Raw genomic sequence first — 27,810 nt, forward strand, 5'->3', positions numbered from 1 at the left:
TGGGTGCCCAACCAAGGGCAGCCCTGCCGCCGACGCTCCCCTCCGCGGCTCCCTGCTGAGCACCGTTGCCGCTCTCTGTCCTGCCGCAGGTGCTGCAGAGCCGCGGGTACTGCAAGCTGGTGCTCCAGATCGGCCGGGGGGCGCAGGAGCCAGCCCCGCTGAGCACCCCGGCCTTCGTGCTCGAGGCCTTCCGCTTCAAGGACTCGCTGGCCGAGGACCTGCGGAGAGCAGACCTGGTCATAAGCCATGCAGGTAGAGCGCATTGGCCGCTGAGCGCCGCGCAGAGCCTTTGCCAAGCCTGTTCTTATGTGGGTAGATGTGAAAGTCAGTGGAGTGGGTAACATCTGTTTCTGTAAGGCTCTGTCTGGACTGTGCTAGCATTAAATGTTCAGGTCCGCAGCTAAAATTAAATGGATTAAATGTTCAGCAGGAGTCTCTCGTGTGTTGCAAGAGGCAGTAGGATGAAGTTTGATCTATTGGTGCAAACACTGTCACGTTTTTTGTTTCTCCTGTAGGTGCAGGTAGCTGTTTGGAGACACTAGAAGAAGGAAAACCACTAATAGTGGTAATAAACGAAAAGCTGATGAACAACCATCAGCTTGAATTGGCAAAGCAACTCCACAGAGACGGACATGTCCTCTACTGTAACTGCAGGTATGGAGCAGCTGTGGCCATCCTGACTGAACAAGAGGTGTTCAGTACCGTAACTCGGTCATTACAGTATTGAGACTGTAACAAGCAAATTCACATCCCGCTCTGTAACAAAATCATATTGACCAAATACCACAATTAACTTCCTCACCTAAGTAGTAAAGGCAGGGCAGAGATCTCAGGAGAGCTAGTTTTCAATTTGCTTGCAAAGCAAATTTTTCCATTGTAGATAGATAATAGTTGGTGCTGTGTCTACCAAATCTATCAAGCCTTTTGTCTGAGATTAATGTAACCTTTTTTTTGAAGGCACATGTATTCAGATTGAAAGGAAAGCAGTCTAAACCAAACAGACATGGTTGAATTTGAGTGATAGGTAACTGTCAGGTGGCATCCTAGGGGCACCTAGCAACTTCTCTCCTACTCTGCCCTCCCTTTCTCACCTCTTGTTCAATCCTTTCTCAAAGCTAGAAATAATACAACCCAGACTATCAGTTCCTAACCATGAACTATAAGAAATAAATTGCTCCCTGCAGGTTTAGTAAAATGAAAAAACAGAGTCCTATGTGGATTTTCCTTGTGAAGGGCACTAAAGATGACTGTATAGATACTTCAGTTTTTTATGATGTCAGTGCATCTCGAGTATTTAGAACAAAACATGAGAATGGTCTTACTGATTCAAATCAGGAGGCCATATAGTTCAATAATCTGTGTGCAGTGGCCATACATAGATAACTAGCAAAAAGTAAGCAATACACAGATACCTAGCAACAGGGCAAATGGGACTCTCTTCTATTACTTTCCCTCTAATACCCTAATACTTCAGGGTTTTCCTAAATCAGATGTTGGCTGGTTGGTTGGTTAGTAACTTTCAATACATCTGTCTTCCAAGTACTTATTCAGGCTACCCTCTTAACCAAATTTTCTGCATCCACAACATCCTTTGACAAAGAGTTTCACAGATCTACTGCCTGTCACTTAAAAAAAAAAAAAAAAAAAACTCTTTTCTTGTTTGTTGGCCCTGGGTCCTGTTAGTTTTATTTGATGTTCCTTTCTTTCAACTATATCTTCCCATTTCTTTTCATGAATGTGATTTATGGCACTCTATAAATAATAGATGACCTTTAAATTGAAGGAGGGGAAATGCAACTCACATTATTTAGTCTGCATCTTGTTCCTTTGCCCTGCAAATAGGGTTCTGTATGTGTCAGAAGAGACTTCTGAAAACACCAGGCCTTCTATTAATTTGCATTAGGCAAGTTTCTTAAACTTATTTTCTCAATGCTTCTGACAACTTCAGAGGTCGGAAGGAATTTTTATTTCTTTGTTGAACAGTATTTACCTTTTGACCCTTATTTGCAGTCTGAAAATTGCAAGCTAATGAATTGATTTAGCTGTCTCTTCTGGCTTCATGTTAAGTCGATACTTATGCCATGTGTTGAAATAGGATGAATTTCCTAATGCTGTTTATGGCAGTGATCCTCAAACCTTATTCAGTCTCCCAACATTGCTTGAAGCCACAGAAGATTAAAAATTAGACCTGAAGCTCCGTATGAAAGCTGTGATGTGGCTTGAAGTGCATTCCTTCCTCAGCATTGCTGCCTATGAGCCAGTGATGGTTGTGCTCATTGGTTTTTGGGTCTCTTCTTCCTTTCAATATATGTCCTTATTTTCATTTCAGGGCTAAAGGATTATGCATGCATATGAATAGAAAGAAAATTGTGTGAAGAAAAAATTCCCCCTTGGGATGAATTTCTTTTTACATTTGGTTTTGGTTTGTTTCTACAGCACTCTTGTGGAGACACTGCAGTCAATGGACTTGTCGACTTTGAAACCCTTTCCTCCTGGACAGCCAGAAAAGTTTGCTTTGTTCTTGGATAAAGCTGTTGGGTTCAAATAAATAATCCAGAGGAATAAAAATGTCAGAATAAAACTTTTTTTTTGCCCCTGGTGAGACATTCCATAATAAAAAATCCCACCAAGTGGGACAAATCCTGTTCATATCAACTCAAAGGAAATGTCTGTCAATACCAACTGATATTAAATTGTTTCCATTTAATTCCAGTTTAAAATCATCTGTCTTTATGCTTAAAAGGCCACAGTGTCAAGGGGCAGAGTAGGAACTCCAAATTGGTTTTAGTTTCAGCCTTATTGAAATGGGTCATAAGTGACATGACCTATGTGAAATGAGGTAGGAGAGGAAGCAGATGTGGACTACTGGTTTGATTTGTTCATTTGCTAATGAAATGCCTCCATTCCAGAGGAGTTGCTGATCAGGCCAGCAAGAGACGTTGCAGCAGCAATGAGGATAGAAATTTCTGACCTAAGGAGATTTCATCAATGAAATATATGAAGTAATGTTACATTCAGCTGGAGCCCTGTGAAGGTAAATGCTGCTGACTCACATGCTGAACGCTGGACAGCATACCTAGCATCCAGCCCCATTTATACTTATAATTGTGATGGATTGATCTTTATGTAGGCTAAATCTAGATCAAATCCTCGCTTTAAAGAAGGGAATCATCCTTTGCAACAAAATTGCAAAAGGAAGAATCATCATTTTTGTTGTTCAGGTTTCAAAGGATAATGCACAATATAAAAACTCCATTGCAAGAGGTGGTTTTTTGTAAAATCATCACGTGAGTGACTGGTAGCACTGCAGCTGTGGTAAGAATGCTTTTTGCTTACTTCAGTAATGTCTTTAATCCCTGACAAGAGTCAGCACGTGCACATAAAAAGACAGTGCCACCCATAAGAATGCATAAGTTGTCAGGCTGTGATTTTTTCCCCCACTTATCTGGGTTACTGTGACTGTGCAAAAAATATGCGAAAGCAAACAATGCAGAAGTTTATCTTGCAGTTTATCTCTTTGGCTGCAAAGAGACAATTTTTCAAAATCATGATATTTTTAATGAATGCATAATATCTGCAACAGAATTTGTATTTCTAAGATATGCTTCCTGTGATTTTTTCACAAACTATTTTCTTTTACTCAAATACATCAAAAAAGGCAGATAATATATTTCTCTAAATAAACTCACTGAAAGGACATAAAAATAATAAATACAGTTTATTCTTGGGTTTATATATATGGCTTAATCATATTTTAGAAAATGTAAATGTCAGAAGCTCTTACAATATTGCTAGCTATGTTTAAGATATGTACATAGTTAGTGTACAAGGAAAACCTCTGCTTCTGAATGTTAGATGGCTGCAGACACTAGTCTGCTCCTAGTGATTGCTTGCAGTTAGTGACTTTGACCACTTTTGCTACTCTAGTCCTGACATATATGTTTCTTAGAATACAGATCTCAAATTACTAATTAAGTTGCATTTGACTTTGGATGCATGTGGAAGTGGAGACCTGCAGGTAATTCTACTAGACTGTGAAGAGAAAAGATATTGCTATAAAATGACTAAAATAGTTTTTTGAGAGACTTATTATAAGACCATGCACCAGTGCACTTCCAACAGTGAAATGTAACTTCAGCAGCCTAGCACAACACTTGAGGAAGTTAGAGAAACTAGGAACCCATGATGTTCAGGAGCCCAGCAGCTTGTTTAATGAAAGAAGCACTTGATATTTCTAAGTTTCATTTAGATGAGCAATTGTCCAGCTGACTGCTCACTCTGAATCCTACCAGTGGGATACTCATCTATCCCACCAACTTTTCAGAAGTTAGTGAAGGATGGACTAACAGACACTCATACATTGCAACCATATGAACTGAGTGTAATTAAGAAAAGAGACTTCTCTAACCTATCTAGCATTCGGTGTTCTCATCATCATGAGCATTTAAAAGCATTTCCTAAGATTGGAAGAATATAGGCTCTCATCCTGCAAACCACTCCAGGTTCCTTTGTATTGATCACATTAAGCTGACTTTCCCCTCTTTCCTTTCTAACACTCTCTGAAGAAAAATCTCACCCTCTGTCACAGGCAGGCAAACATACATAGTAACCTGTCATTAATGTCATTAGAGGTATGCTCTCTCTTCTGAATGCACGGGCAATCTAGTTTCTTGGACAGACAGATATTTACATCAGAAAATCCTCACTGAGTTGATAATCCTAGCAAGGAGGCCAAGGTGGGAATGGCTTTTTAACAGGCAGGACATACATACAGTGGTCTCCTGACCACATTTGCCTAGTACTAGTGGAAATAAGTTGTCCTTGTCACTGGTCCCTGCTGTGCCTTCAGCCCTCACCATCCTCATGGCACATGGCTACACAAGCACTGGAAATAAAATTAGAAACATGAGAGATTTAAGCCTCTTTAAAGAAAAAGGGGAATGTGGTGAATTTGGGTGGGAAAAGTCAGGGTTTACTGAAAACCTGCTGCGAAACAGTCCACCAACTGACTTGCACGGTTTTGAGTAATTTATATTCCTCCTGCTCTCAAAGTAAAACAGGCCTATAGGAGAGGAATGGGATTGACAATATAATCCATTTACACGGTGTTATCCCATCATTAATTTGTTTGGACTTCTGTAAAGTGCAATACCTTGCCTATTGATGGGAGCTCCCCATTTAAAGTACAGAGATTGTTAATTGCTGCTACCATCACTGCATTTTGAAAACAAAGAGAGCTTAAACTTAAAAACATTTAGGCAGGTGATTTTGTGTGTAATGCTAAAGAACTGTACGAGTACTTAGTTGGTGCTAATTGTCCTCCCTGTAAATGCATTATTTGGTATTTTGTTGCCGTTGTTGCTTAAAACAAGTGAAATAAACTCGTGAATATGTGCTTCCGATGCCTCGGGGCAGCCTTTACTAGCAGCGGTTAAATGCACACGGCTTTCTAGTCAAGTCACGCGCAGCCAGGACTAATACCTGGAATACATCACGCTGCACGATGGTGCGAGAGTGATTTCTGCTGATCCCCAAAGTTTTCCTCAAATACTGTAGTAGTAACAACTACGACTTTTACATCCGTAACAAGTTTTATAGAGCAGAATTTGTTTGCAGTTTCCCGCTAGACGCTTACGTCCTCCTGAGAGCCCGCCGGGGTGCCAGGAAATCTGGTGTAAAGGTCTGGGTTCTCGCTAGGAGTTTGGCAGGCAGGCAGGCACGCCAAGCCCTGAGTCGGGAGCGGTTAGCTCAGCACGGGCTACCGGCTCTGCGCGGGCAGGATGCCGCAGGAGCCGCCGCCTGCAGGAGGGCCCGGCCCGGCCCGGCCCGGCACTGCCGGCGCGGGGAGGCAGCGCGGCGCGCGTGGGAGAGCGGCGGCAGGAGCGCGCTCGGCGCTGCCCGGTTGCAATGCGCGCCGCGCCGCGCCGCGCCGGGGGTGCCGCGTGCCGAGCCGAGCCGGGCCGAGCCGAGCCGGGCCGTGCGGCGCAGCGCAGCGCAGGTGGGAGCGGCGGGCGCGGCCCCGGCCCCTCATTAGCGGCAGCCGCGCGCCCCGCCGCCACGCGCCGCGCAGCGCAGCGCCGTGCGCGGAGCTCCGCGCCCAGCCCCAGCCGCCGCCAGCCGCCGCCGCCGCCCGGGCAAGATGCAGAAGGGCTGGAAGAAGTACTTCGGGCAGAAGTCCCTCAGCGAGGTCACCATGGACGAGTACCTGGGCAGCCTGGGGCTGTACCGCAAGCTGACGGCCAAGGACGCCTCCTGCCTCTTCCGGGCCATCTCGGAGCAGGTGGGCGGCCCGGGGACCCGGGGGGCGCGGTCCTCACCCGGCGCTGCGCGGTTGTTGGGCGCTGCGCTAAAGCTGCGACTTTCTCCTTCGTTCCCCGAAAACTTCTCTCTTTCAGCTGTTTGCGTGTCAAATCCATCACATGGAAGTCAGGAAAGCCTGTGTCTCCTTCATGAGGCAACACCAGCGCAACTTTGAATCTGTAAGTTCTGCGTGGGCGCTTGGGCTTGGGGGCTCAGCCACGAGCAGCTCCCTGCGCACATGTCCCCGACGCCGTGCCGGGCTCTGCCACCCCGCAAGGGGCAGCGGTGGCAGGCGGAGTGTCTGCTTACCTTACCCGAGCCGCGGTCGCAGCAGGCTTTATTCGACTCCGTACTGCTGTAGCTCCTAAAGTCATGCGAGTTACTAATAGGCGAACGTTCCCTGTTACCTAAGCAGGTAGGGTGCAGTTTGTGCATAGCGTGTTCTCTGTGAGCAATTAGTGCAGAAGTCGGAATGTGAGAAAGCTATAGGATCTTGGAGTAAGAAATCATCAAAGGATAGTAAAATACTCCAGCATGTGTTTAATCATGGTATAAAGCATGTTTGTGTTGCTTTGATTCCACCTGGATGATCTAGTATGTATAAAAGGTGCTGCATGAAGATTTTGTTTTAGCTGGTAAAAGTCAGTGATTTTTGGTGTTGGTCAGGGTTTAGTTCCTGCTAACAATGATGCCCTCATGTAGTCACATCCTTTCTTAATCTTTTTCAGATTGAGTGTTGAGATGCTGGGGTTTTTTTAAGCTTTATTATTATTTATTTTTAACACTCAGTAAATTTCACCCTTTGCTTAGCTGGAGCTATCTGGGGGATAATAGGAGGCATCTGGCTGGATCTGAAGCTATTGCCTAGACCGAGGGTGTCCCCCCACTCCTGTGAAGGATTGTTTGGGCTTAATACAGAACAGCTGAGGTGCATGTTGTTGGTTTGGTTTTGTTTTTTAAATCACAGTTAGGTGTATTATGTAGCCTAGGAGGGAGAAAAGTGGATGAGCATTTGTGCTCAAGAGCATTTGTGCTCTTAGGGGTTTCTTTTGTTTTGCTTTTAAGACTCTCTGGTATTTTCACACTGGTCCCCCAAATCATCACTGTGCCTTAAGGCAGGGAACAGCTGAAGTGGTTTCCCCAGTCAGACCACTGCCCTTCAGAACCTGAAGGTGGTAGGATCTGGCAAAGTAGTCCCAAGCCTGGGTTTTGTTGTTGTGGGTTTTTTTTGTTTGTTTTGTCTTTTTTCCTCCTCCCCCAAACTTGCAATGGGTGACCTGTTTAACAGCTAGTAATGTTATCTGACATAGTGTTTAGGTTTAGTTATGATTGTCAGCTGGTTAAGTTTTCTGTGTGCTTTTTTTTTTTTTTTTTTTTTTTCTTCTTCTTCTTTTAAGTATGTGGAAGGTTCATTTGAGAAGTACCTGGAACGACTGGGAGATCCAAAGGTAAGTCTGGTCTAATACTTGTGGAGGTACTAAAATCTGAGGAGAAAAAGATCAGGAAAGTAATTGGATGATGGCTTTAAATGTTTTATTGTTAGTTAGGCCCCAATCCTGGGGTCTTGTTTGCATAGAAAATACACAAATTCTCAGTATAAATAAATAGTATATAAACAATATCAATTTCAGTGGGAGTTCATGTGCAAAGGAGCTATCTATACAGACCAGGCAGTAAAGCTGAGGTCTCTCTCAAGCCCCTTATTTATGATTGCAGCTTCTCCCTAAGAAGGTAAAAGGAAAATGTGTGGACTGTACCTCACAGCAAACATTCATCAGGCTTTGTAACCCTTTTCTTCTTCCTTCACCCCAAGTTATTTGAATGCTATTTCTTTAAACTTTAACTAGTAAATATAGTGAATGCAGCAGTATCTGAAACAAATGCAGTGTGTGTGTGGTGTGGGTTTTTTTGTTTGTTTGTTTTTTGTATATTTGCATGACTCCTTTAGGAATGGCTGCTAGAAGTAGCTCCATCTTTAGCTATCAGCTTGGTAATCATGGCCATCCCCTGTTGCAGATACTTCTGGAAATTCTTATGTCTCAATTCTTCATGCATTTGTTATTTTCTTTTTAACAAACTGATGGATTTGGTTAGCTGTCTTAACACTGCAGAGAGCTGGTAGAGAGTTCCCAATATTGAAGACAGCTCTGCTATTTCATGTAATTTCCTAATCTTGCATAGGAAAGTGCTGGCCAGCTGGAAATAAGTGCTCTATCAGTAATCTACAAGTAAGTGTTCCGTTTCCTTGTTAAATTTCATTTTGTTTTGGACTGCGAAGCATTTGTGTTCTGGCCTCCTTCCCCAGACCTTTTTATTTGTTTGTTGCAGAGGTACCCGTGTTGTGAAACATGGTAAAAATGCCACCTGACCAAGTTACTTTAACATCTAAGTGGGTGTCATCACAAGCCCCTGTTCTGATACCAGTTGTGCGGATTATGGGGAGGGTCAGTTTCCAGTGATGTTTATTTGGTATCTTTTAACTGATGTTAAACTCTGAAGTCAAGTGCTTCCTTCCAGTGGTTGAAGGATGGAGAACATGTGAAACAACTAGAAGCTGTGTATAGTGGAAACACTGTGTGGTAGTTATAAGCATGGCTAAAACTCACATATGTGTTCTTGAAAGCTCTAGTAGTGAGGACTACTTGGTGTGTAAACCCTGAAATCTGTTTCAAATGTAACATAAGCTTGCTGCAGGTGCTGGCTGTCTTGCTAAAAATGCTGCTTATTGCTGAACAGTGTGGCTCTCCAGTGGTAGAAAGAAGAACCCTCCCTTTGCAAACTGGATCTGTTCCAGTACTAAACGAACAAACTGGACTTTCACAAGAGTTGCTAGCTTCCTGTAGTGAGGTGCTGATCCTTTCACAGGATGACTAAATCTCTTAAGCTTAACTGTCCCACTGGCTGAGCACCGTCATAAGTATCTGAACTAATATAATGCATGCTTTTGTTATCTGTGACTAGATGTAACTGACTTTCTTGGATACCTCTTTTGCGAAGATGGGTGTAGTTTGCTCATCTAGCTATGCTTTATGATAGCATTAATTTATCAGAGAAAGTATTTGCTTACTTTCTATAAACCAACAGTGGATTCTCCAAAGAGCTCCTTTCAAACTTCTTCATAATATGGTTCTACTGAAAGTGCAGTCTTTCAAGTCTTGTTTTTCCTCTGCTTACCTAGTCGAGACTTTATTCTGTACCGGTACCCTGGAAAGCCACCCACTTATGCTACAGACAATGGCTTTGAAGACAAGGTGAGGAGAAGTGAGGCAACTTCCTACCCCTCCCCCTGACTCCTCGATTCCGCCAGCCCCGCTCAGTTGCACAAGCTTGCTGCTTGAATTGAGCTCTGGTAACTCCAGTCAAGAGTCTGTATCTCTTGCATACCTGAGCAAAGCTCCAAAGCTGGTTTCAGCTCATGGATAAGCAGGCTATTTGCACAACAGTTAATCAAATGACAGTAGTTTCCCTTCCCATCTGAGGGATGGCTTGTGTGCTGTTCCCCTGCCAATTTTGTTTGTTATTCCAGTTCATTATTGGAAACAAGTTTGACTTTGGCAGGAAGAGGGAGCTTTTAGTTCCAGGATCTTCCTACTTGATCAGCTTTCATGTTCCTGAAATTTTGCTGACTAAAACCACTTCCCACTGCAATTTAACTGATCTGACTAGGTAGAATGAAACATCTGGACTGAGTCACTGAAGAGCAAAACAAGACTTATCATATTGGTGAGGAGAAGGTGTTCTTCATCACCTTAGGGCCTCTCTTTGAGATGTCAGATGGGGTGTGTGTTTTTTTTTTTCTTCCTGAAGAGGAGAAATTAATGGAAATGCATTAATCTAACAAATTAGTGCATTTCTGTGAGTACAAATTGATCCCAGTTAAGAATCAGAGCTATTGGAACAACTTATCTTCATAAGAAAGTTACTGCTGGGGAAAAAATGAACTTAAAGGAGAAATACTCTGTATAACCTCCTGTCTGACCCCATTTTTTTCTGTGATGGTGTATTTGTGCCCGCACAGTTATGTGGATAGCTCAGGTGTTATGCCAGTGCAGTCACTGCAGTATGGGTTTCAGTATGGGCTGTTATGCTTGCTAAAGAGGCTAGTCTGCTCTGAAATCTGTGCTGCAGCAGCTGGTTTGTTATAGGTTAGTACTGCTGCCTTGGCTGGCTTGCCTGCCTGCCTGCACTTAAGTTGCACCTAGAGTGCCCCTTTCTTTCCCTGTGTAGTTTGCTCCTCTTGAAAGAAGATTATACTTTTAAAAACTATGCGGCATGGCCTAAATGGCTTTTGTCCTGAAGACTTTACCACCAGAGCTCTGTTAAGCATTGGCAGCTGTGTGTCATTAGATTGCATGCACAGGCAGCAGCTCTTTCTGATGTTGCATGCCCTCACTGAGGGAGGCTGTGTTGGCAGAAGACAGCACAAACCAAATAAGAGCCTTGGCATCCCAGCTCCTGTGGGGTCCCTGTGGGGCATCCTTACCGGCCCTGCGCTGACAGCTGTGGGCGGCTGAAGGGCTCCTGCCAGTCAGAGCTGGCGGCAGTCATGCACCTACCTGGGTTTTGATGGTATACACTTAATTGGTGGGTTACTGCACACACTGCAAAAAGCATGCATCACTTCAGAAAGCGGCCTTTGTGGACTGAATTGCATCATACGAGCAAGGCTTTATTGAAAGCTGGAGTAGAGTCCACATATAAATGCTACTCTTCTAGTCTTGCAGGTGGGGAAGTGTGAGATGTGCCTTTGCTTGGACAGGGTTCTCCAGGGATTCTGCATGTAATGGCTTGTATTTATTTTACCTCTTGAACAAATGTTGGTTTCAAAGTTAAAGTGGAAACAAACTATTGTTTCATCTTTAATACAGCATGACATACAAGTCAACAGTTTTTGCTTGTATAAAAGATAAAATTATTTGTAAACTTTAACTAGGATTCAATTTTAAGCTGGTTCTACAGCTTTTTCATATTTATATTGATAATATTTATTTTCTTGAACTTGGTGTTGGCTGTAGAATGGAAGAAAAAGATAGTCTTGCGTTAGGATATCAAATAGACAATGTTAGATTTTATGTCATTCCATCCTAAAGCCTTTTTTTTATTTTCCCAGATTTTACTGTGTTGTTCCGGCAACGGCCATTATGACTCTGTGTATACAAAACAATTCCAGGCAAATGCTGCTATTTGCCAGGGTAAACTTGAAACTCGTTTTTCTGTGAAAGAGAATTATGTCTTTTCATATGTTTCTAGGCAGTATTCTGTTTTTCTGGGGGGACGGGAGTGGGAAGGAGAGACAAGCTCATTTATGATATACTTTTATATACGTACAATCATTATACTGTCTGTGAAGTAGGGTATTGGACCAGATGACCTTCAGAGGTTCCTTTTGACTTAAGTTATTCTATGATTCTCTGCTTAATTGAATTTAATATAACTAGTACCTTGTAACAGTATGTAACATCTAAAGATATGCTTACCTTCAAAATTGCAGCTGTTCTTGTGCATCTGGTATTGTGTTAATTTGTTTTGAGCTTTGTGTTGATTTTGTACAGCTGTATTGTATGAGATCCTGTACAAAGATGTGTTTGCCATGGATGAGGAAGAATTAAGGTCTGCAGTTGAGATGTTTCGAAGTGGGTCTAAGAAGAACAGAAACAGTGGCTCTGTAGGAAGTGAGGATGCAAACTTCGATTGTCTTCCTGAAAAAGTATCAAAAATTCTACCAGAAAAGAGGTAGTATTTGGGGAAGTAACATGGTAAAGGGGAAGCAAAAGAATTAAAACCCTTGCAAAGGGCAGCAATTTAGTAGACTGATCTCAAAGTTTCTTTGAATGCCTGTGGGGTGCTGGTGTTTAAAAAAAAAAAAAAAAAAAAAAAAAAAATCTCATGACACAAATGCAAAGCTGAAGTGTATTGTGGAAGAGACAGTGTGCTTTCCCTGGAGCTGGAAAGTGTCATGCAACTGAGCATCCTCTGCTGCTGGCTATGCTGCAGTTGTGGCTCTGTAAATGACAGTTTACTTGTAAATAAATTTGTTTCTTAGGTCATCACAATTCCCCTTTAGTGTTAACTCTTCTAAGCCGCTATAGCCCTGTAGAGGCAATAGTGCTCTTGGAAAATGAGCTGTTTCTTTTCTTGTTTGTCCATTTTTAACAGAATTGTACTCCAAATAGACAATTAAATGGTGGCATTATTCATAAAGCTACTGTGTAACCACTGTCTGTTGGATCACTGGGGGTCATGCAAGTGAGTGGGCAGAATGTGCCTATGGAAACCCTCGTATCCTGTGTTGATCAAGTCACCAAAGGGCTGGAGGGGTGGCTTTGACCATTACTGAATGCCTGTAGATGATGTTGGTTTGATAGGGAACTGCTGGGCTTAGAGCACAGTGCTTTGTGGTGCTCTTGCAGTGCAAGAGGTCAAGCACTGTCAGCGGGGTTTTGTTGCATGATCCTTAAGCAACATGGTGGCTGTTGTTAGAGGGGTGGGTGTTGGAACAGGTAAAGGGGTTTCTGTTTTTGTTTTTTTCCTTGAAACTAGAACAAGACTTGCTGGCCTGCACTGTATTGCAGTAATGGCTAGTGTGAAAGGCAAAATCTACCACTTGATGGCACCATAGTGCTTTTATTTGGTTATGTGAACATTTGGTTGATGTTGATTCTGGTTAGAAATTATGCATTGTATCTTTTGTAATCTTATTTTGAATTGCTTAGAATGGAAGACTGGGAAAGCAATGATATTGACAACTCGCCTGAGGATAAATTCAAGCAAGGCACTGAGGAAGCAAAGGTTTGGCAGTTAAGGAAAAATCTGCCCCCTGGCCCCAGTCATATAATGTTATGCTGGTTGAGGTTAAATCCTCATTTCCACTTTTTAGAAATTACTAGCTGGGGAGGGGGTTCATATGGCTTACTCTTCCTCTATCATCTGCCTGTCTTTTGGTTTTGCTCTTGCATTTGTCTTAAATTGGATAACCCTGTGTCCTTTCTGAGGTTCCCTTGTTTTTTTTCCTAGCTTTTTCCTAAAGGTTGAACTTAGCAAGCATTTCCTGGCCTGTTCTTCATGGTTTAACTCGGTTCCCTTTCATTTTGAACACAGTATAAGTTAATTTACTGGAATTGGTTTCAAAAACTCTTCAGAAAACTGTTTTCAGACGTACTGAATAGCTGAAATTCCTGCTAACTGGGAAGCCATGGCTTCATTGGTTTTAGCTAGCTTCCTTTTGATACCTTTTGAGTAAAGAGCATGCCAAGTGTTACTCTTGAGCTTATTTTAACCTTTTCAGTCTGTTTCTTCAGTTTCTGAGCTGAAGAATCTGTATGCGCATTCATATTCTTGGGCCTTATTCTTAAGGCAAATATAGAAGAAGTGGAAAAAGTTGGGAACGTAGTGTGTGCATGTTAAAATGATCTGCAGATGCTGGTAAGATAGAGACTTCTGAACATCTTACACGCACTTGCTAATTCTAGTCCATTTCAACTCTGTTTTTAGCCTCTAGAAAATCCATCAAAGATGCCTTTTCCATATAAAGTGCTAAAAGCTCTGGACCCTGAGATCTATCGAAATGTAGAGTTTGATGTTTGGCTGGACAGCAGAAAAGGTATCTTTTAATCTAAAAAACCAAAAACTTTCTATACTACACCCAATGTTAACCTTATGGGTTTATGAGATCTGTGATGCATTTCAGCATAACTGAAATGCAAAGGGCAGTGGTTAACCGAATGGATAGTTGTAGGCTGTACATCCTCTTGCCAGTAGCTGATTTTTTGGCTTGATTTCAAAGTACCAAATACACTGCTTCTGATTCTATGTAATAAGGTTGCTAAAAATCTGACTTCAGGATTTGAAGTACAAAACAGAATTTTGCTTTACATTGCTTTCATATCAGAAATCATTCGAGTTTGAGGGTTTCTTATCACTTTTGGTAGCAGCATCTGTGCAAGGACTCCTGCTTTTTATGCAAGCTTTCGGCTTCAGAGTTGTATTATAAGGAAGGTGTCAAGTTTAGCATTGAGGTGTGCCAAATGAGATGAGTTGTCTCTCTCTTCCCAGCTCCCCTGGGCTTGAACATTATGGAGGAGACTTTATAGTCTTCATAGCTTGGGTTAGGTAGCTGCATTTCTGCATATCTTATGTGGCTGATCTTCAGAGGAAGATGTTACCAAGAAAGATGAGTTTTGAGGTGGTGTTTGAGGGCTGTCTGACCCCCAAGTCCTCTGCGTACTGAAGAAGTTGAGCGTTTTATAACTGCATAAGTAGTAATGAGAGCCACTGACATTCTTGGAACAGAGTATAGTAACTAATTATCTGTGTGGAGTACTGATGTGCAGAGATTCTGAGCAAGGAATGAAGAAAAGCCTGTTGAAAACTAGCAGCAAGGGAGATGTTAAGGGATGTCAGTTTTTCTGGGCAGCATCTCACTTTTACCAAGTGCCAACAGGGCTCTGGCAAGACAAGGGATGTCCAGCATTCTTAATACCATGCAGGATTGACTCTGTGAAATCTCAAAGGACACTGTAGTATTGAAGTAATGATGCTACTTGATGCAATATCTAGTTGTTATTAATTGCCTGTAAGTTAGTCTGGTTATGGTTTATGTTAGAGGAACAGCTTCAGTTACTTCATTATCGCTATGGGGAATGTTTAGCTATGCATAGAGAAATAATTAACTCATTTGGCCTATGACTAGTAGCTGGGTGTAGTCCTGAAATCATGAAGTACTTGTAGGTATGCATGAAGAAAGAACAGTAATTTTAAAGGCTTTTTCCTTTTTATTTGTTTTTAGAGCTTCAAAAAACTGAATACATGGTGTTTGCTGGGCGACAGTACTATTTAGGAGACAAATGTCAGGTTAGTACTCGAAGCAGATTCAGTTATGATAAATTATTAAGCTTTGAATGAAGTATGGCAAATCACGTAGAATTTTCCAAGGCTTTTCTCCTTCCCTTCCTTGTACCTATTAATCTGACTTTTTAGTTGCATTTTGTTCTAAAGTCTAAGCTTAAGCATTGGGTAGTATGATGAAAAAGCTGCTTTGAAGTTCATTGTGAACTAGTGATACATATTCTGCCAGTGTGGAAGCTCCAGACTGAGAGCTCAAAATACACAGGGTGTGTGTTTGAGGCAGTTATGTATTAGGTTTTTGCTGGGGGTCACCCACAAATTTGGCCAGTCTTCCCTCTACTCAACAGTAGTGCAGCAGATATTTCCATAAATGAAAAAGGGAAGGGGGGGGGTAAAAAAAGGGAGGAGGGGCAAGATAGGGCCAGGAGATGCTGAAAGGGAGGTCAGCTTTTCTTGTGTTTCCATGTTGTATGGAGCAAGGGCTTATTTTTTTTCTTTATAACTTTGTTTGAGGTAGTACTGATGACTCATTCAGTGACTTGTTTCTAGCTGAGCAGAGCTTTCCCCTCCAATTTCCTGTTTTATCTTCTGTTCTGCTGAAATTCTTAAATAACAGTCTTCCCTGGTAGTTATCTGCTTGGCACAGGGTACAAAAATAAGTTAAACATTGGAATCTGTATTCTTACCTTGTCTTCACTCACAAGTTTCTTTGCAATGTCTTCTTTCTTTTCCTTTGTCCCTCTGGTTAGTATAGTGCTCATTATTTTGCCGCTATGTTGAAGAAATATTTGAGACTCTTGGGCCAACTCAGTAATCTATGGCCAGCTAGAAAACAGCCTTTGCTATCAGTGGACTGTAGACAGCATTCTGATTCCCTTGATACCATTTGGGCTTTTTTAGAGCTTCCCTTGTTCTCTCTCCAGGTACGTCTGGAGCCTGGAGGTAAGTATTACAATGCTCATATCCAGGAAGTTGGACAGGATGGCAACACGGTGACTGTGTTCATTGAAGAACTGGCAGAAAAGTAAGCAATCTGGTGACAACTTAAAACTGTGTTTCATGTTTGCTGAACTCTTTCTGGTTGAGTCTGTGTGTGCTTGGATCTGACAGATGCCTAAAGTAGGATTACTAGGATAGTTTGAGAAGAAAAGAGAATTCAGACTTTCAAATATAGAGCGAGGCTACTGGAAGGAGACAGGTTTCCTTGCAGGCTATTGCTGTCAACCTAAAATGTTGCAGGAAAATTATTCTCTTGGATTTCTAATGACCAAAGTCAGTACTGTGATGATTATTGAGAAGCCTTGCTCTTTTGTCTCTTCTCTCAAATGCAAAAAAGTGGTCTTTGATGTTTGGGTTGAGTTCATGGACAGCAAATTGTCCTGTTACTGGCTTCTCTGGAAACTTTACATTGTAGCCAAAAAATAAATATTTGGCACTTCTTCTGACAAAAAAATCTAATCACTTTCTCCACCTTGCTGTTTAAAGTATTCCCCCTCCCTCAAATCTAAAATTAGGCTTGTCCACATACTTTGTTCGGTTGTACCTCTGAAAGCATGCAAATGTAGAGAAGAAATTCACCCCAGCAGGCTGATAGGGTAGTGTTGAGATTAAATCCTACTTTGCCCTTTTTTAATATATAAATAACAGTAAGGTGCTGGATATCAGAGAAACAGGATAAGATGGTAGGGAGCTTGTGAAAATAATAGAGACAAACTTGTACCCCCCTCCCCCCCAATCTTTAAAGAATCTTAAAAGGTTGACTTGCGTATTGGAGCTGGAATCGTTAACTAATATGTTTTAAATGCAGGTCCATTTACCTCAGAATGAATTGGACAACTTTGAAATCTAGGTGTCTCATATTTAGAGATCAGCTTTCAATGTTGCTTCTGCTTATGTTGCTGTGCAGTTACGCACGGTGTATTCTTGCAGCACTGCTAACATCAGTATTTTTCACGTAGGCATACAGTTCCATTAGCAAACTTAAAACCAGTGACACAAGTCGCACCTGTCCTTGCTTGGAATGTGGTTCCCAGCCGTAAAGGAGGAAGCTATCAGAAAATAACGGGTGGATACTTCTCAGGAATAGGTTTGTACTGGGTTTCAACTTTTTTTTTTTTTTCCTCCTTCCTCTCTCCCTTCTTCTGAGGGAAAGAAGACCAGTTTTTAATGGGAGCAGTCTTTGGATATTGAAAATGACTCAACTCAACCTGTGATGTAAAGCTTGCCATTGCAGGGAGTTCATGTAACGTGATCCTTCACAGAGAAGGATGAATTTACCCTTGCAAAATAGCAAGTCCATTGAAAATATGTAGTAGGATTAGTATTGCTCAAAATTACCAAGAAGAAATTCAGTGTTTGAGAACCATATATAAAAGCCTGGGTCCCTGTGCCAAAGAACTTGTCTGAGCTGGCCTTAGCAGGGATATATGGAAGGACAAAGACTCCTGTAGTCAGGTAGATACAGACTCCATTTGTTTGATTTGGAAAATGTTTTTGTAATAAAACCTCTTCATAAAAGCTTTTATTTATTAATACCAAGAGTAGTAGTTTGATCAGCTGAAACTGGGAGAGTATTTACACGAGACACTATATTCTGCTCGTGTGTTTAGAATGCCCATTTGAGCTTTCAAAATAATGGTATACAGTTTGCATACTTCAGATATTTTGTGTGTGTTTGGGGGAGGGAGGGGTGTTATGTCCAAATACTGACTTTTCAAATGATAGAACATAACTCTGGAGTAAGTTGTTTAAGGTATTTGTGTAAGCCTGTCTCTTCTGTCTGCAATTGAAACTGCAGAAATGGATATGAAAACACGGAAGAGATTGCTTAAGAAAGTCCGTGGAAAGGAAGTTTTCATGACTGTGGCTTATAGTAGAGGTCAGCCAGTTCTTCCACCCCGGCTACAGCATGGTGTTCCTTCAGGGCGCTCTTCTCCAGTTCACTGCTCGCAGGGTGGTGGAAACATGGCACCTTACGAACCCTATCATCCTCAGAATCCTCCTCAGAGACATGGCCGTGGATTTGGGATGCCGAGGTATGAAGCCTTGAAAACCTATCAGAGATAATCATTCGTTCTCTATTCATTCTTGCTACAGACTAGTTAGGACAGAGTTTGTGCTATTTAATAGATAATACTACAAGCGAGTTCCATCTGAGAGGCACTTCCTGGTAATTGCACCTTTTACCCTTTAAACTTAGGGGATCTGCCCGATTTATAAACAGGCACAACATGGTTGGCCCTCAAATAGCATTCTACCCCAGTCCAGGAAAGAGATGCTATCAGAGCTATGACAATTTCTCCTACAGGTCCCGGTAAGTGAATATAAACCTCTTTACAAAACATTGCTCTAAAAAGGTTGGGGGTGTGATGGGAGAGGGATGTGGAGGGCTGAGTTGGCTATTAATGGCACGATAATGGGAATGTTGCACATCTCTGAAAATGACAGTTAAAATTTAGCAGGAAAACCAAGCTGAAACTCCAGATATTGTGGTTCTTAACCGCTTTTCTCCTTTTTAAAGTTCATACAGCCGTAGTCGCCGTCAGATGCAGTGCATGAATAAGGAATGTCAGTATGGGTTTGTACCAGAGAACGGAGAGGAGCCTCAAGGATCAGAAGAAACAATAACTTTCTACGAAATTGAAGAAGGGGATGAAACTGCTTTTCCTGCTTTACCAGTAAGTAATGAACAAGAGACTTGTTTAAAAGCTTTGAAAATAAAAAGAAAAGGCTGTACAAATGCACAACACTTCACCTAAGTACACAGCATCTCTGCTTCCTGGTATGAGCTTTAGCAGCCAACATATTTTGGAGAAGTGAAGGCTGAAATGAGCATAGAGCCTGCAAAACCTGCTTAAAATCTCCATTTTTTTTCTAAGTGTCTTGCATGCCCTTCAAGCAGCAGTTGTTTTATTTTCTATTTAGTATATTTTGATACAGGTAGGATTGCTTTTATTTTTTCTATTGCAGTTTGATAACAAGAGGCTTGGAAAAAAATCCCTTCCTATTCTGGATGTCTGCTATCTAGATCTAAACACTGTGGGAGTAAGCTCTTCACTTGTTTGCCACACTGTAATTTATGATTCGTGCAACTAGATTTAGAAGCTGTATAGTGATAGTCTGGATTGTTCTTATGAATTCATAGCTGTGATATCTTGGGCTAGCATGCTGTTCCTGAAACAGTTTCTTCTGCTACAGCAATGGAAAAAAAATCTAAATCTAGACTTCTTTTAAAATAGTCTTGATAGCAGGTCTGTAGATGAAGCAGCACAATGTATTCTTAAACTTTAAAATCAATCTTCTATTTATTTATTGAAAACTTAAGCTTAGTGCAAACTGCTGCAAAAAATCAGTTGATGTTTAGCTACCTGAATAGGAAAGCAGCTCTTCTAAAAACTGGTAGGTTTGAGACTTTCTTATTGCACCAAAGCAGTGAAATTCACAAGTGCAGACTTAACCCTGAGCAGATTTTTCTCTCTCATTATTTATTTCAGCAGCTGTTTTCTGGTTCCTGCTTCATGCTAGATCTGTGACCTTTTGCTCTGATTTCATCCAAGAATGTCCAAGATTATCCTGAATATCTTTTTTTTTTTTTAAAGACATGAGATCAATATAGCTTAGTAGCTTTTCATCCCCGTTGCTAGACTAAATAGCTGTAGCTGCTACTGAATAATTTCTCATGTACATTCAAGCACTTTGTTACTGTCAATGCCAAAGCCTTTTCTCTGTCTCTTCCTTGTCTTGTTTAGTAAAGGAATTTAACATTTCCTGGGGAAAGATGCATCTCGCAGAAAACTCTACCATCCTACTAGAGGCCTGGTGGTGGGAGAATCTTCTGACTCACAACCTCTACTTCAACCTTGGAAATCTTAAAGGCCTCTCTGAGCACTTTATCGATTTCATAGCCATCATGTCTTCTGAGGAGAATTTTGAGGGTCACCTTAGCCATCACAAAAGAGTGAATTAACTACCTTTACTCATGCATCTCATAATCCTGTGTTCCTGCTCCTTCAGAGAACTCTAGACTTTTAAATCGTGGTGCAGCTAAGGACTGACTCTTCCGTGCAAAGACAAAGGGCACATGAAGAATTACAGGGGTATCATGGGAACCCTGATGGGTGCTTCTCTTTAGAAGAGTCAGGCTTGCATGCATGGGTCCAGTTAGCACAGACAGTGGGGTCTATACTGATTGCCAACCTCATGGGTTTCTCTAATTGTGGCTAAAGACAACCTCTTGCTCTGAGAATTGGAGTGTTTGGATGAACTGCGCTGTTGCTGGTTTGGTGGAAGTGCTCCAGGATGAAGAATGAGTGAGTATATGTTGGAGGTAGATAGAGATTCTTGGCCTGCTGTCTGTTGTCTGCTCCCCCTTCTCCAGCTTTGTTTTAACCTGAAACAAAGTTGACTAAACTCTGGAGTGGGGCAACTTGAATGTGTCGCATGGGACAGTGATAAGTTTTTCAAAGACAAGTTACCCTGTGTGTGCTGGGTGGAACAAAAGGTAAAGGAAAGAAGTGTGTCCACAAGTATTTTCCTGTATGGAGGATGCATAGGAACAGCACGCAAATTGCAATTACAGTAAGCATTGGTTGCAGCAAACTTGTTCTGCCAGTCTGTTTCAAGATGATGGGAGGCTCTGCTGTGCGCATGTGGAGCGAGGAAAGGCATATACTATTCTTAAATGCACACTACTGATTTTTGCTTTTCAGAACCAGGGTAGCCCTGCTCCCATTGTCCACAGTCCAGCAGGATTCTGGGTAGCAAGGAGAGGCCCCAACTCTGTTCCAGCTAACAAGCAGACCCTGAATTCCTCAGAGGAGGAAGTGGAAGAAACAAGTGAAAATGGTGAGTTCTGAAAGGGTTAGTGGGAGGAGGGGAAAGACAAGTTCAAAGATCTGCAGTGTGCTTCTGATCGTTGAAGTGGGTTGCTTGGTTCTCCTAAAGATCCATTTATTGCAGGCTTTGAACATGGGTGTGAACATGCTATTTTTTTTTGCCTGGCAGGAATGTGTTGCTGTTTTCCCTTAAGCTTGCTAGACTACTACTCTCTTGATTGCATAGGTGTGTAACAAACTTGCTGCTTGAAAATGCACGATGTAGACTGCATTTGGTGATGACAGCCTTGATACTTGGTGGAATAACTGAATGAGCAAACTTTCACCGTCTTTTCTGCACAAATGAGATGATAGTGTGTCTCAACATACTGATGCTTTCTTTAGCTTTTAATTATATACATACACTTTTAAGTATATTAGGTCAAACTCTGCTATGCTGTGATTGTTTTAAGTTCTAGAAACTCCTTTTTTTTTCTGATGGGTTTTGTTTGTTTTCTAGAAGTGTCTGTGAGTGCTTAGTTTCAGATATCAACTTTGAAAACAAGGGGTTTTGGAGAGTGCCGGTAGCTCTTTTCTCATGTTTTCTTAGTCCTACCAAATCAGTACCCACAACTTACAGTGGAGAATACTAAAAATGGAAACCTCTCAGATTTCATCATCTTGGTTCTGCTATAACGCTTACCTCTGAACAATTAGAGCAGTGTAGTGTGTTATGTTTTGTTGTTTGTTTGAAGGACTTTCTTCCTGTGCCCCTCCATAAGAGTATCTTTCTATAACCTCTTTTTCCTCTTCAGAATGTGTCCTCTTTATCCTGTGTTCGAAGACAGTAATTTTCTAGTTTTAAATGAAACCATGAACTCCCCTTCTTGTTGTGTTGGTTTTTTTGTTTTGTTTTTTGAGAGGGGGAGTTATTTTTTCGAAGCTGACATAAAATGAAAGCTAATGTCTAATATCTTATAGCTCTGTTTAAAGTCCATAAACCCAGAACTACAGTGACTTCAATGTGGATTGTAATTTTAACCCAAGCTTAGGTTTGTCTTGGTATCTACAGGTGGAAGTAGTGACTCGGTATTCCTCAGTTCACATAATGTTAACAGAGGGAGCTGACAGTGTTGTTTCAAACCTTTTAAGAAAAGTAGTAACAGGTTCCTGTTTGGCATTGTGTGGTGGGTGTTTTTTTTTCCCCTGAAGGTAGGTAGTTCATGTTAGTTGATGCACTGAAGTGTTATTGTGGTCACTTCAGCTTTAAACTCCTTCCCCCTCCCCCCTGAATTAAAGCTTCCTGTTCTCTCTCTTCTAGGGAAATTTCATGAAGAATATCTTTACGCGCCTTCAGGTGAGTAAAACTTGGTCTCTTCTGATGCAACATGTGATGATTGCAGTGCAATCATTACGATCTTATAAGTTTCTGAAAGATTAGATTTAATGCCACTTTTCTCAATTACCTTTGCCCATGCCCTCCAGATCCAGACTGTGAAACTGCAACAGTATTTAGTTCAGCAGAACCTACAGCAAACTTGGTAAGATTTAGTCATGGTCTGTTTGGATTAGGAATCCCTGAAGTACTTGGCATTCTCCATAAAAACTATCCTTGGAAGCAGGCTTAGTGTAGCAGATTAGAGACCATTTTTGGAAGAAAGGAATGATGGTTTCATTTATTTCTCCCTCTTCTTTACCTCTTAAATGGTGAATTTTTTTTGTCTGAGCTTGCAAGTACAGTCTGAATTGTACTAAGTACGTGCTCTCTCTTTGCAGAGGGCAAGGTAGAAAATCATTAATGTATTTGAGTCCTGTTTACTCTTCTTCCTTTCCTGCTCCAAATAGCCCTTACTTTTCTCAAGCTATGCTGAAAATCCCATTCCAGTTAGTCTTACTCCTCTACAGTGGAACTGGATAGATCTCATCTTTGATAGAACCAGTATTGAATGTTTTGTTACCTGAAACTAGATCAGGGACTATGACTTCTCCCTTCTTTGCTCACCTGCTGGTCTACACTGGGTATGAAAACCAGTCTTATGCATGTCAGAATGAAACTGGTTTTACTCCAGTTGCAAAAGATCCTCTGTTTTCAGATATATGTATGCATGTGCATGTATATAGAGATATATACACACCCATAATTACACACACCAGCAGCTTAAAAATTTTCTAATCTTGTGACTTCTCTGCCTCTTAAACGGATCGCACTTTGCTCTGGAATCCCTTCAGGAAGAAGGGACAGTGTCTGTCTCGCCTCAAGATGGAGTTGCTTCCTACAGCTATCCCCAGAAGGTAATAACTAGTACTTTATTGTGGCAGCCCTGTGGGGAGGTGACCATTGCGCTTGATCGCTCACAGTTTTGTTCTCTTGTAGTCTTGTAGCAAAGAATACAATCCCCTGTAAATATAAGCAGAATAGAAGGGTGGGAAGATGGATTGCAGGTGTTTGCAACTCTAAACTGCTATTTTCAGGTTGGGATTTTCAAGCCCATTTTTAGGGAACTTGGATAGCTAGATGCATTTTGGATGTCCTAGCTGTAATGTGAACTGAGAATTTTTGAACTATGTGTTATTTTCAAAACCTGCATAGCCTCTGTCAAAGCTAGTGTTTAGAGTCAGTGTGCTGATGCTCTGGCCCTTTTGCAGGTGATGGTGAATTCTGCAGTAATCTCAACCTCCACCTGTGTTAATGCTGCTCCAGCTACAGTCTTCTCCTCAAATTCTGCTGCTTCCACTCAAGCCAGTGTCACAACAGCTGTTCCCCCGCAAACAGCAGTTCAACCAATCCTGGTATCCCCCCCTTCTATAGGGAGGCCAGGTAGGGTGTAGATACTAAGGCAAGGGATCAAACATATAGGCTTTCGGTTACTTTACTCCCCTTCCATTTTTCCTTTGCTCCACCAATCCAAAACAAATATTGAAACATTTCTAGAGAACATCATCTGCTTCGACTTAAAATGAATTGTCAATAGTTGTAACTTCACTGCTGGCTCCTTGTTTTCATGTTCTGAAGGGAACAATTGCCCCTGAATTTGCATGCAATTGGAGGTCTCCACTTTGGGTGCAGTTCCACCACCACCACCTCTAGCTGTCAATGCAGTTTCACTGAAGGGTTTCTTTAGAAGATGAGTAGAAGTTCATTGTCACTTCCTTCTGTTTCCAACAGTTAATTCTCCCCTTGTGTTGAGAGATTGATGCAAGTCCTGAGGCTTTAATATCCCTTACAAAAATGTCATTGGCTGTGATAGTTCGGGCTCCACGCATTTTGGTTGTCTGACTTGACTTTTGTGAACTGTGTTTAGTTCTTATCTTTAGTTCTATGGGAAGAAGATCAAGTGCACAATGTGACACTGATACTGAATTTATCATCTGAAACACTCTCTCCTTTTGTTCTTGTGAAATGGGATTTTCTGATGTGCTGTCTGTGGGCAGTCTGCTTTTGTAAGAAAATTACTTTCCCTTCCTATAAAGAATTTCTCATGTCTTCTACAACTCTTTATTTAGTATCTTTAAACTTCATTTTGCTCAATTCTGTCTCCCTTTTCACTATTGCCTAGTGTTTTCTTGGTTTGGGGTTTTTTCCACTTAGGCTGATATTTCTGCATGAGAGTTCAGCTGGCACACTTCTCTGCAAGCTCTTCACTTGATGATGCCTTTACAAATAATCTGCTGGTGTTCTAGAGGTCTGGGCCAACTAATGAATATTCAACAAAGTTTATCTAAAATAACTTCTGCATGACTTCTCTTGAACCTTCCCCTATTTTTGTGATATTTTGATGACTTAGTGATTAGTCTGTTCCCTGTTGTTCTAGGACAGACAATTATGTAAGAAAAGCCTGAACTGTCTCCTAGTATGAAGAATTGATTGAAGAGAGACAGACATGTATTCTTAACTGGAATATGGAACTTGTGAATAGACATACGGTTAAGGCTTGTAAGACTGGAACCTTCCCATCTGGTTTTAAAATTTCTTCTGGACTTCTTATGAAGTGGGAGGGAAGTGATTAGTAAAGAAAACTTCAAGTTTAAAACCTGCATTTAGGGGCACAGAGATGACCAGAAAGAAGTGCACGCTTAATTGTATAACTTAGCATCTTGCTTATTTAAAATGTCATTGCAAGTTTGACTTGACTTTTGTTTCCTTCTAATAGTAGCAGTTTCTTCAGTGCCATTCCCAATTTACTCAGCTCCTCTTCCTCCAGTCAGTGAGGTGGGAGAAGCTGGTGCCATTCCTCCACCTTACTCTTGTGATCCCAGTGGCAGTGATCTACCGCGAGGTAATGAAGGTGTATTTTGTGCTTCTACTAGTGCTGCTGTCTAGCACAGTTTTGACTTGTGTTTTCTATGGGAACTTTGCAGAATACCTGTAGGGAGATGAAATAGCTCTCTGCAGCTCACAGAGAGCCGGAAGGAATATTGATGCTTATGGCAAAAAAAGTGCGTTTAATTCACATTTGAGTCTGATATGAACTTGCTATTCAGAACTAGGATTACTGCAGCTTTAGACAGCAACCTAAAGAAGCAGAAATATTAAGGGAGAAGGTTGTTGACCTATATCTTATTGGCTCTGGGTGGAGTAATCATATCTTTTCTGATAATTGGTTAGTGTTGTAGGTCTTCATGAAGTCTTGCTGTTGTACAGTTCAGTGGGATATTGTGCTGCTGTTCTGTGTGGCTCTGCAATGTCATTCTTTGGCATCATAAAATGAGGATAAAGTGTAGAGTTTTTTGTTACTCAAGTATACAGCATGTTCATATACTGTCATAAATTATGATAGGGTCTCTAACAGTAGATCTCAGCTATTAAGCAACAAGTATGAAAAGAGCAGCATAGCACCTACCAGCAAAGCAGCTCTGAATCAGCTTTCAGCTTTACCTAGCTGCTGAACTTGGGCTTTTTTCTAAAGTAGTAACTCCTGTTTAATTAACTTGCTGTTACAGATTAAGAATACCTGCATAGCATGCAAGGTTGTATCAAACAGCTGAGTTTGGTAAACAGTGCAACACACATTTGCATTCTGGGTTATTAATTTCATGGCTCTCAAGACAGAATCAGGGCCTGCAATTCGGGAGAGCTTTGCTTAATAACCCAAGAATCAAGTAGTCCGCTGTCAGTAGCGCTGGCAAGGTGCCTCTCAGCCACAGGAATAACAGTATTGCTTATTATTATGCCGTATACCTTGCTTTTCTCTAGGTAGGAATGTAGCTGAGGCCTGGGTGTCACCTTCAGATTGCTGCGCTAATCTCAAGAGGCAGATAAAACTGATCTGTGACGCAGTGTCTTGCCTTAGCTGATAAAGGATTGCTTGGCTGTACAGTTCTGGACAGCTGTAGAGAAATGCTCTCTTTTTCCCTGTGCATGTCCTTTGGCAGTGCATTGGCTCAAACTGCACTAAGGGTTAAAAACTGAGAAAGGCTGTAAAAGCAAATCTGGTTACTCAGCTGGCTTGTCCTCTGATAGCAACATTCAGCTTGTCCCAATGTGTAGCGCCCAGGCTGGGGCAGAAATGGTCTGGATATGAGTTAGTTTAGCTACGGCTGCAGCTGTACCCGTGCTGCCGCTATAGCAAGTAGAACAGCTTGAGCTATTTCCGCCTTCTCTGGCGGACTGACAGGGACCTCGAAGTGGGGCTACTTCTGGCAATAGTGAGGCCAAGCTAGAGGGAAGCTATAGTCTGCTCTAAAGAGCAGTAATGTGAAACTGGCTGGCTGCTTACACGTTTACTGCCCTTGTAGTGGGTATAGCTCTGCACGCAGGTTGAAGTACATGTGCTTTTCACCTGCCTCCCTCCCACACTGGATATGTTGAATGTCTGTGCATCATAGCTAGCTTACTCTAATAGTCTTCTACAGGTACAGCAGACATTATTTTATCAAAGGCTTATTATGTTGGATTCAAATTTCTGTCTCCTATTCTCTTGCTCTGTTGCTTGCGTAGAGAGGAGCTTTTCATTTAGGGGTGACTGAGGAAAGGAACTGTGTGTGTGTATATATAGGGTCTGTAAAATTCAGACTTTCTTTTTTGCATTGTTTCAAAATATGCACTCTCACTGTAACTGCCTGAATTAATTTCCTTCCTCCCCCTCCCCACCTGACCATGCATTTCAGGTGTCTGGCACTTTCTTTTAGCTTCAGAATATACAGGTTTTATTATTATTATTATTATTATTATTATTATTATTGAGGTGTTTTACTTGTAACACAAAATACTTTGGTAACACAAATTTGTTTTCATGCTTGATTCAACATATTGTTATCTAAAGTAGCTCTCTTGTCCCTGACTGGGACTTTCCTCGAAGTACTAATTCTAGAGGGACAATTTCAAATAATGGGAAGAGCCACTCTTGATACCTGCAGTTCAGGTAGCTGCATCTGGTAAGCTGCAGAGCAGCTTTGGGCCAAAAAGATATGGATTGTCAGTTGGGTTCACCATGCAACATGCTTGTTTTGCCAGAAGTTGATTTGGAGAAAAGCAGGATGCACAGTGTTACGGCATGGCTGCTCAAAGCTCTGCTCACCCAAGTATTGCTAATGTGTTGTGCAGTAACTCGATTGTTTTTTTTACAGGTGCTCTCAATTCCTGTTTTTATTAATCTTGAATATTCTATTTCCCACTTTCCTACTGCAGTAGGATCACTCTGGATGGTACTAAGCACATATCGGAGTTAATTGTCTTCAGCTTTAGTTGAATGTCCTTAACTGAGGCTTTCAGCACTTGGGAGAATTGGGTGTTAAGTGCACTGACAAGAATCTGGAGTGGATGTGGATTAATAGCCTCTTCAGTCCCTGCCTGTTGCTCTTCTGCTGAGTCTCTCCACCCAATATCTGCCGTGTCCTTCAGGGACAAACTTTT

General features: G+C 41.6%; 1 protein-coding gene across 1 annotated transcript in view; it reads left to right on the plus strand.

The window, feature by feature from the left end:
- The window catches only part of ALG13 (ALG13 UDP-N-acetylglucosaminyltransferase subunit), a 34,655-nt gene that overhangs the window by 920 nt on the left and 5,925 nt on the right, over positions 1-27,810 (plus strand). Inside the window, 24 exon segments of the mRNA XM_067304443.1 lie at positions 90-252; positions 516-654; positions 2,437-2,538; positions 6,118-6,280; positions 6,396-6,479; positions 7,698-7,748; positions 8,482-8,528; positions 9,479-9,551; positions 11,411-11,492; positions 11,853-12,033; positions 13,014-13,089; positions 13,792-13,900; positions 15,086-15,150; positions 16,068-16,168; positions 17,103-17,230; positions 17,888-17,896; positions 17,942-18,179; positions 18,344-18,457; positions 18,665-18,821; positions 20,853-20,988; positions 22,279-22,314; positions 22,443-22,497; positions 23,177-23,249; positions 23,604-23,775. Coding sequence (XP_067160544.1) covers positions 90-252; positions 516-654; positions 2,437-2,538; positions 6,118-6,280; positions 6,396-6,479; positions 7,698-7,748; positions 8,482-8,528; positions 9,479-9,551; positions 11,411-11,492; positions 11,853-12,033; positions 13,014-13,089; positions 13,792-13,900; positions 15,086-15,150; positions 16,068-16,168; positions 17,103-17,230; positions 17,888-17,896; positions 17,942-18,179; positions 18,344-18,457; positions 18,665-18,821; positions 20,853-20,988; positions 22,279-22,314; positions 22,443-22,497; positions 23,177-23,249; positions 23,604-23,775 — 2,554 coding nt within the window.

This window comes from Apteryx mantelli, chromosome 13 (genome assembly GCF_036417845.1).
Source record: "Apteryx mantelli isolate bAptMan1 chromosome 13, bAptMan1.hap1, whole genome shotgun sequence".
NCBI classification, from domain to species: Eukaryota; Metazoa; Chordata; class Aves; order Apterygiformes; family Apterygidae; genus Apteryx; species Apteryx mantelli.